Below are 17,251 nucleotides of genomic sequence, written 5' to 3' on the forward strand. Positions count from 1 at the left end.
TAGTGAAATGTCCAAGACAGAAAATATGAGGGTAATACTGTAAGACTGAAATACACATAACTTAGAGTAATTTTACTATAGCACCAACATTTTGTAATACCAATGTGGATAAAAAACCTTTGTCATTAAGGTCTGAAATCTGTGCATACTGACCCCTTTATATACATGACTTTAAACTCAGGAGAACTGCCAGAATTTTTGATCTGCTGACTTCTTTTTCAGTATGGAAGAGAGAGGGCTGGATGAAGTCAAGGTGAAGCAGATGTCTAACAGCCACACAGCAGCCAGAAAAGAAATGGCCCTGGAAAGGTCTCGAGTATGATTCTGAGTCTGAGCATCCTGCAGCTGCTACTCCCTGCTCAGTTTTCAGCACAGCTCACATGGCACACCCGAGACACTGACTTAGCAGGATTTTACAGGCATGGGCAATATGATGAGCTTTGCTGGACAGCAAAAGATGCTGTGTGAAATAAATGCTGTGCCCGGGTATACATTTGGATTGAGTATGCTTATTACAGTAACCTTGTTACTATGACAGCTGAAAAAAAATGCATTAGATACTTTTGGATAAGATTTGGATTTGTAAATCTGGTGCACATAAATTGTCAGAACCTAATTAGGCTGTAGGATTCCACTCACTGTGGGTGAGCTGCAGGTATTTTTAAGGAGTACAATACCCACAGATGCATGACACAATCATGAGTGTTCAGTCCTCTTAGATGGAAATGCCCTGACCTATGAAACTCCTATCACTTTCATTTTGAGGCTGTTTGGTACGAAAGCCAACCACAATTCACCTGTAGGAGCTTTTTCTTTATCTGCTATCTTGCCCATCCCATAAAATATCACAACAAAAGGAGAAACAAGGCATCTGGCCTCTGGCATCAAATACAGAATAATGAGCTGAGAAGCCCAAGGAAATCTGGTCTCTGTTCTGCCCATACCAGATTCCCTCAATGATTTTCATACTGAAATGAAACTATCTGTGTCTCCATTTTTCTGCCTTTTGGATAAATATTATCTCAGTTTACCCCAGCAATATGGTATCTAGCTTAAGTTCCCACTATTTTCAAGTGCTGTTGGGGATTTGAATGCTGGTGGTGTGTAATTCAGAAGAAATGAGACCATCATTTTGTATAGCAACTTCCAGGTGGGGCATTTTCTAGAAACAATTTAATTTCTATGTAAGTAAAGAAAAAGTAGAGAAAAGCTAGAGAAAAAACTATGAGAAACATGCAGAGCAACAATAACACAGTGGGTTCCTGCTGAGAAGGAGAGCCTTTTGAAAGATTCAGGGTTATGTCTAGAGGCCCCATCTGGTTGGGAGAGCTCACCTGCACATCTTTGACAGAGGCTGGGGCCTGGGCGTGATCAACCTTCTCAATCAGAAGCAAAACAACTAGAACTGCAAGGTTTTTAGCATATCATTAAGAATTCAAACCCAGGCCTATTCTGATGGAAAATCTTCCTTAGGAATGTGAATTGTTTTGGGCAAAATAATCAGGCTTCTTTCCTGGCAGGGATACGATTTGCATCAAAAATTAGTGTCATCCGCCCACTCAGTTTCCAGCTCAAAGCCAGGCATTTCATTAGCGAAGTGAGAACAGAGATGCTTGGCTGGAGCAGCTTCGGCAAACAGACCTGCCAGTACCCCAGGAAGGTGGGACAACTGTGTGCTCCCGCCGGCACGAGGGTCGCGAGGACCACACAGGGCCAGAAGAGGAATGAGAACATCTCATTCCTGCCTGGGAAAGGGAAATACGTGTAAGGGCAAACGACCCAGCCCAGACGGGATGAGCCCGGCGGGATGAGCCCCTCTTTCTCTGGAGGGAGGCCTCGGAAGCTGCGTGCGGAGCCCTTGCGCGTAGCATGTGCCAGAGCGGAGTGTTAGCGTGACCGCAGAGGTGTGTGGGGCCGAGCTGTGCTGTGCAGCGCTGCAGCGGCCAGCGTGTGCCCCAGGGGAACAGGCAGTGTGGCAGTGTGGCCGGGCACCTCGAAGGGCCGTGTGCGCCCACAGCTGCCAGCGCACCGTGTGTGCTGAGTGCGCCGAGCCTTCGTGGGCGAGCGGGCGTGAGGGGAACTGTGCAAGCACCGAGTGTGTGCGTGTGGAAAGGCAACCGCGAGGAGCGTGTGTCCACATAAGGAACAGGTGTGCGTGGAGACACGGCGCGTCAGGGCGTGCGGGTGTGTGTGTGTGAGAAGGGGGCATGCGGAGAAGGGGTGCGTGTCGAGGAGGCGGTGTCTGTCTGGGTGTCGGTGTGTGCCGGGAGCTCAGTGCCCGCTCGCCGCCGTCTCCCCGCGCTGGCGGCGGCCCGGGGCGGGGCCGCTGGCGCACTGCGGCTGCAGCGGGCGGCGGCGCCGGAGCCGGCGGGGCGGGGGCCGGTGACCGGGGCCGTGGCTCGGCCCGCCGGTGGCTGACTGACAGCGCTCCCTGCCCAGGCGCTGGAAGGGCCGGGCCGGCGCGGGGCGGGCGGGGGAGGAGCAGGAGCGGTGCGAACCGCCCCGCACTGCCGCGGCTCTACCTATTCATTCAGTCACCTAAAATGGCTGGAGAGAGGAGGTGGTGGAGCAGGCGGAGGAGGTGAGGGGGGAGCCGCAGCAGTGCCCCCAGCTCCTCCGCGGCCCGGCGGAGCTCCCGGCGCGGCTGCGGCCGCCCCTCGCCCGCGGCACCATGTCGGCCGGCCCGGACGAGAGCTCGGTGCGGGTGGCGGTCAGGTAAGCGGCGGCAGCTGCGGGCCGGGGGCGGGCGGCGGGGCCCGGCGTGTTCCCAGCACCCGCCCGGCCGGGGACGGCAGCCGGCACATCTTCCCGCGGAGAGGGGGTCGCCTCCCCTCGGCCCCTGCGGAGCCTCTTTTTCCTCACAGCAGTAGGAAATAGCCAAAGGAGAGCGGAACCCCCCCACCATTCTGAGGTCTTTCTCAGTCATTTCTCTCTCATTTTGTGCGGTGACCCTAAAAATACTCCAACTAATTATAGCCCGGTGCTGCTAGTGCTTACTCATGGAAGCAGAGCAACCCCTGGACTGTGGCGATGCTGTTTGCATCACGGAGCTTTAGGAGAGTGGATCCCGCACGCTGGTATTTTTAGAAGGATAAAGGCTTTTATCCTGCGGAGGCTGTGTCTAACCTCACATACCGGAGGGATGGACTCCCATAGGGCTGCTCGCAGTACGTAGGAATTAGGTGTATGTAGAACTCATGATGGGAGGGGAGCTTAAATAATTTTATAACATCAGTTAATTCAAATTGCTCTTTAATCAGAGATAAAAATCTGCTATTCATCAGCGAGCTCTTGGCTCTTCTCGGTTTTCTACATGAAAATACTATTTTATTGTTTGAAGAGCTTCCAATTTAGCCTGTGGATGCTTTAGTTTTCAAGATGTCTTTACATGATTGAAGCATGAGGAGAAATACATGTATTTGTGCATATATCTGTGTCTGTTTAGGTATAGGTGTGTCAATATTTGGGGTTTAATTGTGATACTGTCGATTCATTTCTTTACTTTTAAGAAGTTTCTTTATCTGGCACACTTGGAGTATTACAACACAAGAAATCAGACCTTGGGGGAAGGTCTGTTTGTCTCAGTGGGTCCTTGGACAATCTTGCAGTAGAGAATTCAAGGGTCGTTCAGGAAGATGAAGAGGGTGATTTCTTAGGTTTGTTCTGTTTTCTCTGAAGGATGCAGAAATAAGCGATATTACTGCCTGCTATTGTTGATACTTGTAGTGGGGGGAACGGTGCAATAACATTTTCAGTAAACAGAGAAGCACCACCCCTGCCTGATAACGTGGTGTGTATGCTGCAGTTGTTCATTAAAGTCTGAGTGCAGCAGCATTTTCTGTTGGGAGAGATGCTTTTGTGAGTGCTCTCTGTTAAAGCATTTTTCACATAATGTTCAGAGAGGTACTATTCTAAAGCATAATTAGGCTGTATTTTTAAAAAGGAAAATATGAGATAGGTGTGATCCTAAAAACAGGGTGTGTTACAGGTTTACAGACTGCTCTCTCTCATTTGAAGAAAATATTAAATATGTTCTGAGCCAAAAGAAATAGAGATGTAGAAGTTCATTTACAAATGCAGAGGTTTGTTGCAGCTTGGAATTAAATAAAAAACCTACTGGTGGAGATACATTTGTAATTGTAGGTGTGTGGTAAATAGATTAGGAGTAATATATGGTAAAGAATTTGTAGAAGTAAATTAAAGTCACCCAGCTGTAGTTTTTGACAACAAATCCCTGATGTCATGAGGTATATTTCTGCAGTATAATTGTCTAACTAACATTTTGTGCCTGACTGCAGTTCACTAATAATGAAGGATTGTATTTTTCCTCCTGTCTGCTTTCTTCCTTTTGGCAAATTAACTATTCATGTACAAGATTTTCCCCTCTCTGTTTAGCGTTCATGAACAAAAGCATGCACAATAATTGTTTTTTGCACCAGTAGCTCTTTGTAGATGGTTTTCTTTTATTTCTGATTGTGCAGTTTGTGCAGTCCTATAATTCAACTGATTTTGCATCTCAGTGTGTATTGGTGCCGTGCTGTACCGTGCATTATGAGCATTACATTCTCTTTCCTTGTTGGTTTTGCTCTTCAGCTCTTTTTGGCAACTTGAGCTCAGTTCGGTAATCATCTCCACAGTTGGGATGAATTAGTCGTTGTGTTTTTGTATGTATGTTTCTGAGCAAGGCTCTCTCTTCAGCTGGACCAGCTTTTAGTTTGCAACCCCCGTGGTTGCAAGAAATACTGCAAAGGAATGAACTTGCTTAGACTTTAAACACTGGTTACAGAATAGACATCACTGAAATTGTTTAGCAAATTGTTTTTCCAGAACCTGGTTGTCTCACCTAATTGTATCCAACAGGAATGAAAAAAACTTCATTCTTTCCAATTAGCACCATCTTTAAGCTATCATCTTGTATGCTAATTGCTCCCCATTTTCTTCAGTGTAATCATGGGTTTGTGACTGATGAGCTCCGATTTAGTGAAGCATGAAAGCTGAAAATGGTTTGGCAGATAATCCAGTAACTAATGTTAAATTCCCCAATTAAGAAAATATTTTTCTCTAGTCACCCACCACTAAAAGACTTGTGGACTTTGTAGGTGATGGTGTGCAACTTTGGCAAAGAGCTTTGCTCTCTGTGTGACTATGTGTAGTGTCTGTTTTCAGATAAAGTCAGAGCCCCCATGATAGAAAACAGTCATCTGATTAGAGAATTTTCTTTTAAATGTGAAAAACAATCGTTTTTGTAAGTTTAAAATTTGTCTTGCTTTAAGTGTCTTTTCAGCATATGAAGACTGACTTTTGACAAGAACGCTATGAAAGGCTATCAACATCATTGGCAACTGTTTCAAGTTCACAAAAGGATGTAGATTATAGTTTCTAACTCTTGTCTCTTGCAACTTTAGTGGTGTCTACTGGCAGAATGCAGTGTGTAGGCTTGTGGTGTGTTGGGTAGATGAGGTTCTCACCTAAGGTTTAGATCCTCCACAGCCAGTGGTCTGGGTCTCTTACTGCACTTCAGAGCTGTTGTATGACCCATGCAAGGGGCTGGATGGAGTCACCCAAGAAGCATGCAGTTACTTTTACCCTTTCACCAACCAGACCTCAGCTGGGTTGCAGGAATTGAAATGGCTCCAACAGTTAGTGCCTGTCCTTGCTCCATGTGGCTTGGGGCCATTTTAGGATGTTCTAGCAGTGGTGATCTAAGAAATCAAAGTGGTGTTTCAGTCCTTTGCATTTTTGGATACGTGTTAAACAAAAGAACTTCTGGAGAACAATAATGTTTGGATAGGTCTAACAAGAAGTCTTGTATGGAGGACTGTACCTGTTAAAGCATGGAGGGTGTCTGTTATGTCTTCTCCACTACAGGATCCAAATAACAATGCAGAGCATTGAAGGAAATGTCTGTCTTCTAGCCCTTCAAAGGTGAAAGACAGCCTTGATCCACTGGGAGTCACTGGAGGCCCTGGATGTATAGATGATAAGCTTCAGTGTTGATTTGTTAGAGATACTGTATTAAAACAGAAGAAGAAAATAAGTACGGTGTGAAAAGATGAATTGCTGTACAAGCTGACCAGTAGTTAAGAGAAGATGGTCCTGGTGACACTTCAGATGGAGTGGACAATAAAAGAATGTGAAGTACCTGTTGGTGAAGCTGAAGAGCTTCAGTATTGGACATGTTCTCATGGAAGATGGAGCCCAGTTGAGACTGTGTTAAATGGGCAGAACACAAAGAAGCTTCAGGGGATGGCGTTTTATAATCAGCCATGTTTAATATCTGTAAAGAACAGAGTAGTTAAAGTTTCCACTTACACACAGGCATACCAAGGATGATATCTCCCTTCTTCCCTGCTTTGGTAAAAGTGCCTTACTGGTGCTGCTTCATCTGCTGTGATTGACATCTGCTTTGTTTCATCCCTCAAGTGAAGAACAGGAGTGTTGCTACATTCCTCCTCATGTGTGTAGAGAGGATCTGGGCACCCAGTTCTGCCTTGAGATACCTAAAAAATGTCTTTTTCATACCCACCCTGGGTGTCTGCAGTATGTTGTGACACTGCTTCACAGAAGTGACAGGTTGATGTTTGCCAAGTACTGAAACTGTGTGCAAAATGTAATGGATCTACAGGTAAATGTTTTTAGTAACAGTAGAAGTAATAAGTGCAGCTGATGAAGTAAAACCACACGGCTTCTGTTTCTGGTTTTCCAAAAGGGAGATGAAATATGCTGGAAAAACACATTGGTTACTAATACAGTTTAGTCGAGATTAGAGATTTTTACAACTAAAGCTTACTGTGGCATGGCATTCGGATACAGCGTTGACTTTTGATTGCACAAGTAGAATATGTTCATCCATTGCAAATTTAGCTTCCCATTGCAAAGCTTTGGTATGGAATTCTTTTCATACCCCCAGTTGCTGAACTGTGTGATCAGTTGGTTGTCCTATGTGAGGTTTTTTTCCTACTTCACTAGTTTGTGTGGGTTTTTCTCCTCCCCATATGGAATCTGCTGTTTGTTGTCATGCCTCCCTCTACCTTTTCACATTTTAGCATTCTTCTTTTAAAGCATTTTCTTTTTAAGCTTTTATAGTGAGGCTGTTTTCCTTTGTGCTAGATCCAGCTATTGTTAGATACACTAGGAAAGAAGGAACAGAGTGAAAGGAACCTGTCCTTTTTAGACAACTGTGTTTTGAAGCACTTTGATGGCAGCTGAGATCGATCTTCTTTCTTGGGCTGCTGTTGTGCAAGCAGTTAGAGATGTGTTTAAGCTTCCCACCCTGAATAGATCCTCAGATGCTAGATGAATGGACATGTATGCTGTGGTATCTATTCTAAGCTCTGGAGGTCCTAATTTTGTGCTTCCCATACAGTGCTAAGCATTCTCATAAATCATTCTGTAACTAGATAAGCAACAGCAATAGACTACAGTACTATCCACTGGTTCCTTAGAATGGACCAAACTTTTTATTTTAATAGACAGTAATTATTTCCCATCTGTAATCAGCTGTTAAAGTTTTTTGGGGAAAATATGTAGCTGTGTTAATGAAGTTCTGTAAGTACAGAAGCAGTCTGTAAGTAGACAAGAATGCCCCACATAATAAAGGAGAAATTATCAGCAGCATTAAATAACAAGCTGTTGGGAAATAACTCTTCTGCATGGAGTGTGTGAATGGAAAGCTCCTGTTTCATATCTTTTTGTTAGTTTTGATGTTTTTCTTTGCTCTCTAAATTACACAAACATCCCCTTGTCCTTCTCTGAAACTTTACCCCGTTGGTATGTTTTGCATTTTAGCTGAAGAAAAGACACGGCACCATCTGCTGCTGAATTAATTCTGGTTTCATAATATCTGACTCGATCATCCGTTACTGATATTGCTTGGGGCAGGCGGAAATCTGTGATCTTGCTTTCTAGGAAATAAACTTCCCTTTTCTCCACTCGTGTTGTAAACACAAACTCATTCTTGGATGGAGGGGAAAGAAATCCTACTTGGACCTTTCCCTTAATGCCATGTATTCCTTGCCAAAAGATTCTTTGCCATTCAAGTTCTTGAATTTAGGAAGAAGAAAAAGCAAAAGCAGTGGTTGGTGGACCTCGTCAGCCTGGCAGACCTCGGCAGTCTGCTCGTGCTTTTGGGTGAATTATATTTTTAACTTGTCACTTCCCAAAGTTTGTAGAAGACTTGGGAGTTTACTTTGCTTTGAAAAATCATCAAGTTAGCCACTAATTTCCATTTAATGGTGTTTTCTGTACTACTTCTGATCTCTTGGCCTAGACATTCCTTTATTACTGAACTCTGAGCTTCACGTTTTCAGGTTTACTGTGTGACATCAGTAAATTGTTCTGTAGTAGTTGAACGACCCTTGTGCATGGGATCAAGAGAGTCCTGCTCCCTCCCTCTGCTTTCCCTGCTTTCCCTTGATTTGCTCTAAGCCTTTTATAGGGTGCCCTTGCTGTCCACTCAGAGATGGCTGTTGCAATTCCTGCTTTTATGCTAGGTTGCCTGACTGCTGCTGGCAAAATCAAGCAACTGTAGGTGTGTTTTTTTTTTTTTTTTGTTTTACAGAAAATACAGCAGAATACTAAATATCTGTGGTGTCTAGAGAATTTTTTGTTGTGCTAATATTATTTCCATGTAAAACACTTTCAAGAAATGTCATTTGAACTGTGAACAAGAAAGTTTAATTAGAAATCAAACCAAATCTGAACAAGTCTAGCAAGAGTAACTACATGAACTGTGCCTTTTTATTATGCTCTCTTTCTCTTCTCTTGAATAGTTTTAAATCTTTGTTCATTTTCTTCCTATTCTTCCTTGGTTTGGTTTTTTTTTGCCTTTTTTTTAATAGTTCTGTGTTCATTTCCACTTTTTTTCTAGTGAAATTTATCTGCTCCAGTGTAAGGGGAGAAATGCTGGCTTATTTTTCAAAAATGGTCTTGTTTGATGTGTTTTATAGCAACAAGATACAAATGGAGACTATTGAAAAGATAAGGTTAGTGTGACAGTGAGTTTGATGTATAGAGAAACAAAACATTCAAAATGTATTCTAAAATGTGGAAACTGGCTGATGCAGATCTTATGATTGAGTAGCATAAAATATTTCCTGAATAGAATCTGAATGGAAATAAAGAGTGAGGAGTGAGTACCATTTGTTCCTTTATTCTAGTAGTATCCTCAGCAGATTTAGTAGAGTTGACTATTGCTGGAATAATTATTTTTCTGTGTAGAGAAATTTTTTTTCTTTAAATCAGCTGTCAAATGCTGGTTGGGACAGTGCACCCTTTAAGAATCTTTACATCTTTATGTCTACCTAACAAAAATGCATGACTTGTCCCTTGAGCCTGTTTGCCCTGGAGCTTTGACACAGAAAGCTGAGAGCAACAAGACCTTAGTAAAAGGTTATGATTGTTCTACTATACACAGCAATTTATAGGCATTCAAATTGAACAGTGCACTTCCATTGTTGAATTTAAAAATGGACTAAAGGATTTGTTGTCTGGGATAATTTAGTGTCTCACTGTTGGCTCTTGCATTTATGCTGCTGTAGGGACTCTGCATAGTTCAGTTGGTTAGCAAATAACTGTCTCTTTGCAGGACATTTTAGATTTAGTGTAATCTTTCCATACTAGCTCTCAAATACTCCAGGATTCTTGAAGTGCTTCCTCTTGGATATTGTAGCTTTGAAGGATACTTATTTTCCTTTCCCTTTATGTTCAGCATAACTGATTCTGTGAAAGCATGAGTAAAGCAGTATTTTCAAGGTGGGTGAGAGTTAAAGGACTGCAATGCTGTAGCATTACCAGTTCAACTACCAGAGCTGAACTCATGGAATGTTATTGGTAATAGGACTAGACAGAAAATGTTTCCCTTTTGTGAGACATCTCAAAGTCTGACACTTTATCTTTTCTGCCATGTTCTCTTTTGATAATGGAAGAGTTTGATCAAACAGGTTTCTCTGTTTACTGGGTCTAATCTCATCTGGGGCCTTGAAAAAAGGTATTCCACATCTTGAGTCAATTCTCCAACCTCTTGTTATTATCTTTAAGCTGTGCATTTTTTCACTGAGCTATTTTTCCTTCCATTTCTAATTATGTTAGTTATCCTTTGCCTAATACTGCTAAAACAAATTTAAGGTGACATAATAAGCTGGGAAGCTGCATAGCTGTGAAGTACTAATGTCAGTCAAGAAACTATATTAAATACAGGGTTTGTTAGCAATGTTGTTTAAGAAGTTATGCAAATCATAGATAATAGGCTAAAGTACAAAAGAAGAGTTTATCTTCTAGAAATACTTTTCAAATGATGAGATACAGTCTTGTATAATTTTGGGGTCACTAGCTGGTTTGCTGGGAAATTTCTCATGTATAGTAAAACATCTAATATTGCATAAAATGTAGAAAGTGGCATATCTGAGTTCCTTTAAGTATTTGGTATCATGTTGCATGTGAGACTTCTTGGAATAAAGTGATAGAAATGTAGACTTAAGATGTTTGTGTGTGTATATTTTATTCAAAATACTTACCTAATTAACTTTGGTTTCCAAAGTTAGTAATCCTTAGCATTCATTTTGTTGGACTTTTTTTCCTTAAGTATGGGGCTAACTGGGAGATGAGTCCAGAGACCTTTTGTGTCATTTTGAGTAGCTCATTATCCCAAGGTCCTAGAGTTGCTAATCACTCTCTGTGGTATTGATTTACCAACTGCAGCAGTGCCTCTGTCTTATTTTGTGCTTGATTCTGTCATAGGACACCATCCCTGCGTGCCCATCTCCACCTGTATGAGAATATAAGAAGGGTATGAGTGTGGGTAGTAATATCTGTTCCTTTTTTTAATGTTCTTTTCCTGCTTTTCCTTCCCCATGCTCCCCTGGCACTTTGTTTATTGTCATCTTAGAATTATGTCATAAGATCCTCAGGCCAAAGACGTAGCTTCAAAGTAAACATGATATAAATAATACATGATGTAATATCATGAGAACCAACTCTGCTGAAACACCTGAGTTAGTCATTACCTTCTATGAAAAGTCTTAAAGTTAAAAATTCTGTATATGGCTTTATTTCTCCTTCTCCTCTTCACTTATTTCTGTGAAGAGTAAAAAAAAAAAAAGTTATGCCTGTACCAGACACTTTGATCTGGAGGAAGTAGCTAACTACTTTTTTTTTTTTACCTGCTAAGCAAACCATACATTGCTTTAGTTGTCACTCTGCATAAGTTGCCCAGGTAAGGTTTCTTTCACTCCCTAGTCTCAAATGCATTCTTTTTGAAGTCTAATCTTTATTTTAAGTATATGTGAAATAGTTTTTAGACTCTGTCTCTGTAATGTGAAGCCTTTGAATTTTTCCTGAAAATTATTATCTGTATGTATTTGCAGACTGTAGATGTTGATACCATCTAAATATCTGTATTTCTTTTTTTAGTTAAAATTATATCATGCATGTGAATTTCTGGTATATTTGGGAAGGGCTGGTGTGTTTATGAGCAAGCTATTTGAAATGTATTAAAGACCAGAAAAATATTTTTATGGCAGGCTAAGGGTGGCTAAATATCTGAGTGCATATTTTCTGGAGGTGATCAAAATGAGAAGGATTCTACTTGTAAGTGTCTGAAGAGGGTGTAGATCAGAGAGAAGGCCACCTGTTCAATCTGTATCACTTAGAGTGCAGCTTATGCTTCTGTCTAATCTTATCAGTCAGTCCATCACTCAGGAACAATAAAATTGCCATTCTGGTCTTTACAAGCAGAACTCTGAGTTCAGCAAAAGTGGATTGGTGTTCAGTAAGCTCTAAAAATAAGATGAGAGATAGAACTGAATTGGTATTTGCAAGTAAACTATTTGACAGTTAAACATTAGTATAATTAATGTTCTTTTTTCTTTTTTGTACTCCCTAAAGGTTTTGGTTTGAATTGGGGCTGAATTGAATTTGCTCTTGGGGGGGTGTGTCTGTGGGGTTTTAAAATATTTGTTTGTTTGATTCATTGTTTCAGTTTTTTGTTTCGTGCTTGTCTTTTGTTTGCTCTCTTTCTTTCTTTGTCTTCCTCACACAGTCTTCAAAGTGATCTGCATTGGCTGGTCAACCCACTGTCTTGGCTCTGCATTTTAAAATGTTGCTGTAGATCTATTTCATCGTTGTTGTTTGCAAAGCTTGTAGGAACAGATGGACTTCTCATTGTTCTCTAAATGTCAACAAGTACAGCCCTGGTAGGCCCCGAAGAGGAATCCTAGGCTTCTCAAGGTTGGAAAGGACCTCCAAAAAACTTTGTACAGCTGAAAGTTTAAATGAAAGTGCTTTGTTGTGTGCTTGCAGCCCCGAGAGCTGCGCTGGCCTGTGCCAGCTGGCCCACGCTGCTGTTGATTTCCAGCTCTCACGATCATGAGTGTGGAAATGCCTCTTTGGCAACAGGGAACTTGCACAGAATGTTGTTGACCTACATCTTGGAAGATACTTGATTAAAAACAAAGTGCTGATGCACTCTCTGCTGCTGTTGTAGGCAAATGTTTGAGGAATGTGCGCATTGTTCATGAGCATAGTGTGTAGTGTTGTACTGTAGCAAAAGAAGAAACTCAATGTATGTAGAACCTGGAGTCTTTATGAAGGTGCAAAGAAATCCATTTTTTGTTCAGTGCTGCTGATGTCTAGTGATAGGTTTTGGGTCCTGCTGCTCACAAAAAATGTGGACAGACTAAGAGGAATTGAAAAGAGGCAAGAAAGGGCTCTTTGTCTGGAAAACATGTCTGGTTCCATGTGAGATATGAGGAATGAAGATTTATAAGAGACACATCCTAAAATACCAAGAGTCAAGTACTGAGTGGAAGGGAATAAAATGGTTTTTATGCTCAAGGTGAAGTCGATAAAACGTAGTAGATTTAAATTTCAGTAAGAAAAGTAAAAGAGAGGAGAAAATACTTATCCATTGTAAGGATGGATATTGTGGAATGAACTGACTAGGGAGGGAAATAAACCTGTGCTTTGTCTATGGAGATGTGAAATTGTTCATACAGGAAGCTCTTCAGAACAGTTCAGGTAACTGCCAGGAAGATTTTGGATTAATTGGTTAATATTTAAATAAATATTTAATTAAATGTTAAATTAATTAATTGGTTAATTAATTAATACTTTGGCTCAGAAAGGTAGAGTGGGTGAATAAACTCTGACATTCCCAGGTTTTTTTCCACCCCAATTGCCTGTAATTCTGTGAAGCTGCATGTGGGGTGCCAGGACCTGAATTCAGTACAATTGAATGATCCCATTCAAATATCAGAATGTGTTCACAGAGGTGTGACAATGTCCCCATGAACAGTAAAGCCTTACTGATTTGGATGGGTAAGCCTAGATTAATCCAAGTTTGAAGGGACCTCAGGAGGTCATCTGATCCAGCCTTCCCTCTCAAAGCAGTGTCAAAACTAAATTCAGGTGAGGTTTTGCAAGGCCCTGTCAAAAGTTTGGTCCAGGAAAAACCTCTGACGTAGAGATTCATCACTGTCTCTGGGCAACCAGTACTTGACTGTTCCAATTTTTGATGGTCAGATTTCCTCCTTGTGCTGAGCTGGGAAATCTCTTGCTTTGTTTTGTGACTAGTGCCTCTTGTCTTCCCAGTGGGAACCTCAGGGAGGAGCTTGGGCCTTTTGTCTTGGTAATCCTCTCTTCTGCACTGACAGAGAGGAGACAAGGCCTGGAAGCCAATAAGATACTGAAGAGCTCTGTGCCTATGATCTGTTGGAAAGGTGAGATGTGAGGGACACCTTCAGCAAAAGGGATGCAGCTTCTTCTTCAGCTGAGTTCTGAATATGGTAGGTCAGATTCTTGGGGGACTGGGAGTCATTCAGTGATGCTGGTGATAGGGCTGCCATTAGGAGATAGTGTTGTACGCATACACAGGGTGAAGTACTGGAGGCTTTTGTTGTTTGCTTGCATGGTTGCTGTACTCTCTGTGTAAAGTCTATTCATTCTCCTCATTCTCTTCCTACCTGTTTTGAAGAATGTTTCATGGTAAATGTGGTATTGCAGCTGTGAAAGCATTTGGAGTGTGATTCAGGTTGGGCTAACAGTCTTTTTTTCCCAGCAGGAATATGTGGTGCTCACCTGCCTGCCTTTTCTCTGCCACAGTTTAAGCTTACTCATTATTTTGACTGAGCTGACTGATGGGAATAATTACCCTCCATCATTGTTTAATGTTTCTTTGCTTTTCAGATGTGCTCTTCTCAGCCATCTCATAGAATAATCTCTTTCCCTGTCCTGAGACAGTTCATGTTTCATTCTTCCAGTTCTTCTGGCTTGTTCAGACAGTATCTTCTAGTATGACAGAAAGAAATATGTAGAATAGTCAATGATTTATCCCATGAAGCATGTGATGTTGTTGTGAATACAACCCAAAGCATTGACTACTTTGGAGTGGTTTCTTATGACTCTTTGGACATTAATTATAATTTGTGCATTATCAGTTTTTGTCTTGTATATGAAAATTGGATTTTTTATCTTGATTTATTTACTTAGATTTGTGTAGTCATAAAATGCACGTGGAGCACTGGGCGAAGTTCGCATTCAGTTTGGTTTGTATTGCTGGATATCTGCCTAGTATGTGTAAGAGCTGTCTGGTTGAAGTTCAATCTGTTTAAAACAGGAATGTATTGGTAGACTGAATGAAATGCTTCAAAGCTCACATCTGTGTCTCTTGACTTTATATGCTTTTGATTCTCAGATTGTAGCTAGGAAATGCTACTGACTTCCATATTTCCTTCCATTCAAGGAAATATGACTAATTCTAGTCTAGCTGGGCAACTGACTGTTCCTTTTATGTGTGTATCTTTAATTTATACATGCAGTTTTCACCTTGAGAAGACTTCCGTTGTTCAAGGCTGTGTGTCTGTCCAGAGAATATCCAGTGGGACAGAATGCTTGTCAGGTGCTGCCCTGCTGTAGTGGTAGTTGCTCTCCTGTTTTGCCATCTCCTTGGTGGAGAGGGGGATGGTAACTCCAGCACAGCAAATGTGTATGAGGTCCTCTCCTTTGCTCACAAGTAACTTGAATTAGTGTCATGCTATTTTTCCATTCTGATAATAAAGAAATAAAATGTCGGAGATACTTTTGTGTTCAAGGGGTCTGTCTCTGCTGCAGCTGTTACCAGGACTGGGAATCCTCTGGATCCACTCCTGTGTGTCAGGGTGGTGCTGCCATAGACCTTTTATGGGTCCTTGCTTCTGTGTGCTAGGCTGAGCTAATCCATAGTTAGGGGACACTGGCTGCTTCACTTCCAAGACTGGAAATAATTAAATAATCTGTGTGAATTGTTTTAGGTATTTTTCTTCAGTACAAGGTTAACATACACAGAGTTGGAGGTCCACTGCTGTTTATAGGGCCAGCTGTGGTGTTGGAGTAACAATGAGCCTGTCTGCTGAGTGCTCATTCAGTGATGAGGAGACTCCTATTGCTTATTGATCTAGGTATGATTGGAGCACAAGGGTGTGGTTTATCTTCAGTTACTTTGGAAATAGCTGAGAAGTTTTGTTTCCAAAAGAAATGGACATTCAAAGCTCTCCCTTTAGTCCTCCACAGTTAGATAGGGATGCCAAGATAGTGTAGAGCCATGGACTTTCCAGTTTCATTGTCAAGTCTGAAAGGTTCAAAGACAGACAGAAATTGTTTAATCTGATGCATGAATCTTTCTGGATATCCTTATGTGCCATTGCATACTTGACTTGCTGAGTTCGATGTGCTTGTGACTGATGCAAAAATTAGAGGAGAACTACAGATTACACAAGGGGCTCTCTTTTAAAAAGGAAAAGCTTTTTTTTGGTCTATTTTTTTGCATTTGAGTCTTGATCTAGTTAGTTTAAATTGTTAGCTAAGGTAGGTAACAAAGGACTACACTACTAGATTTCATTGTGGTGTGGATTTTTGGGTTTTTTTTGAAGCCCCAGCAAGAATTGCTAGTGGTACGGAAGTAGTTTCTGCTTTGTCAGCAAGTTCTAGGTGGAGTGTCACTGTTGGACTATTTTTCAGCTGCTGAGTCTTTGTGTTGCTCCATTTTTGCTGCTGTTGCAAGACCCCTCTGCCAACACTCCTCTGCCAACACTGCTGCTGCAGATCAGAGATAAACAATTTAGTGCATTGCAATGGCTGCCAGGGAACAGAGGGCTGCAGTCTTGTTTCTCTGAACTGAGAACTCTGTGATATCTTGAATGAGGATGGCAGTATAGAAAAGACAGAAAAGATTGTATAAATTTTTTGTCCATTCTGACACTTAATGACATATTGTGTAACCCTGGTCAACTGGATTTGATTGAGAATCTAATTCTGTGTTCTGTTAAAAACATGATTGTATTTGAAGTAAAACCAGTCCTGACCTCAAATGCCGAGTCAAAGAAATCCTCTCCTTTCATTTGTGCTAGGTAATCCTGCTTCCTGTCCTGAATCTTACAGTTTCAGTTTATCTTGTTCCCATTCTTCAACCACTGATCCTTGGTTCAGTGGTCTAGAAATGGTTAACTCTAATGGTAAGTAGAGTTGGGAAATAAGCTATTTGTAGTTTTCTATGCCTTGCTAATTATTCATATGATAGAGCTTACGTAAGGGCTGCATTACAGTTGCACTTGATTTGATGACAGAGTTCTGTAGTTCTGTGTAAACAAAAGTCAAGTGATAAGGCATGGGCAGTCAAAGTCTAGTTGAAACCAGGGAGAAAACAAACTTTTCTGGGAGGATCTTAAGGTCATGCTATCTGCTTAGCTGTCATGTTTCTTAAAAAAAAAACCACAAAGAATAGCAAAAATCTTCCATAAAAACCCAGTCCTGACAGCATTTTATTTAAAAAACTTTTTAAAAGCTGAAAGAGCCTTTTTTGCTATCTTTCTTGCCTTAGCCTTTCTTCAGATTCAGTGGTGAAATCCCTTAAAACATACGATTAACAGTTTGGATAGTATGACATAGCAAAATATTAAAACTTTAAACAGCACCGAGTTTTCTCTCTGACACAAATTGTAAAAGCAGACTGTCTTAGAAAAAGTTTAAAGTACCTGTTTTGGAGAAACCTGTAAATTCCAGGGAAAAAAAAGTATTGATCTATTGACACCCTCTTAAGACTTTTTTAATACTTGCTGACAAATTCTGTAGAAACACCAGTTACCTTAACAAGTTTTGTCTAAATATTCAGTTTTTCTTTCTAAATATCTGGTACCATAGCATATGCTGCCTTTTACCTCTTTTCCCCATCCCTCAAATGTTGTCTGTAGTATTAAGAAAAATTCTTTTAAGTGGAAGCAAG

The 17,251-nt window shown here is 41.2% G+C and overlaps 1 protein-coding gene across 11 annotated transcripts in view; it reads left to right on the top strand.

The window, feature by feature from the left end:
- Positions 1-2,292: 2,292 nt before the first annotated feature.
- Positions 2,293-17,251, top strand: part of KIF21A (kinesin family member 21A) — an 86,779-nt gene continuing 71,820 nt past the window's right edge. For 5 of the 11 annotated variants that reach the window (XM_038155734.1, XM_038155735.1, XM_038155736.1 and 2 more), the window contains exon 1: positions 2,296-2,715. In XM_038155734.1, the coding sequence (XP_038011662.1) occupies positions 2,672-2,715 (44 nt within the window). In that variant the 5' untranslated portion in view covers positions 2,296-2,671. Of the gene's footprint in view, positions 2,716-17,251 lie in introns of all 11 variants that reach the window. The other 6 variants (XM_038155731.1, XM_038155730.1, XM_038155732.1 and 3 more) reach the window with 4 other exon arrangements.

Source organism: Motacilla alba, chromosome 1A, assembly GCF_015832195.1.
Source record: "Motacilla alba alba isolate MOTALB_02 chromosome 1A, Motacilla_alba_V1.0_pri, whole genome shotgun sequence".
Lineage (NCBI taxonomy): Eukaryota > Metazoa > Chordata > Aves > Passeriformes > Motacillidae > Motacilla > Motacilla alba.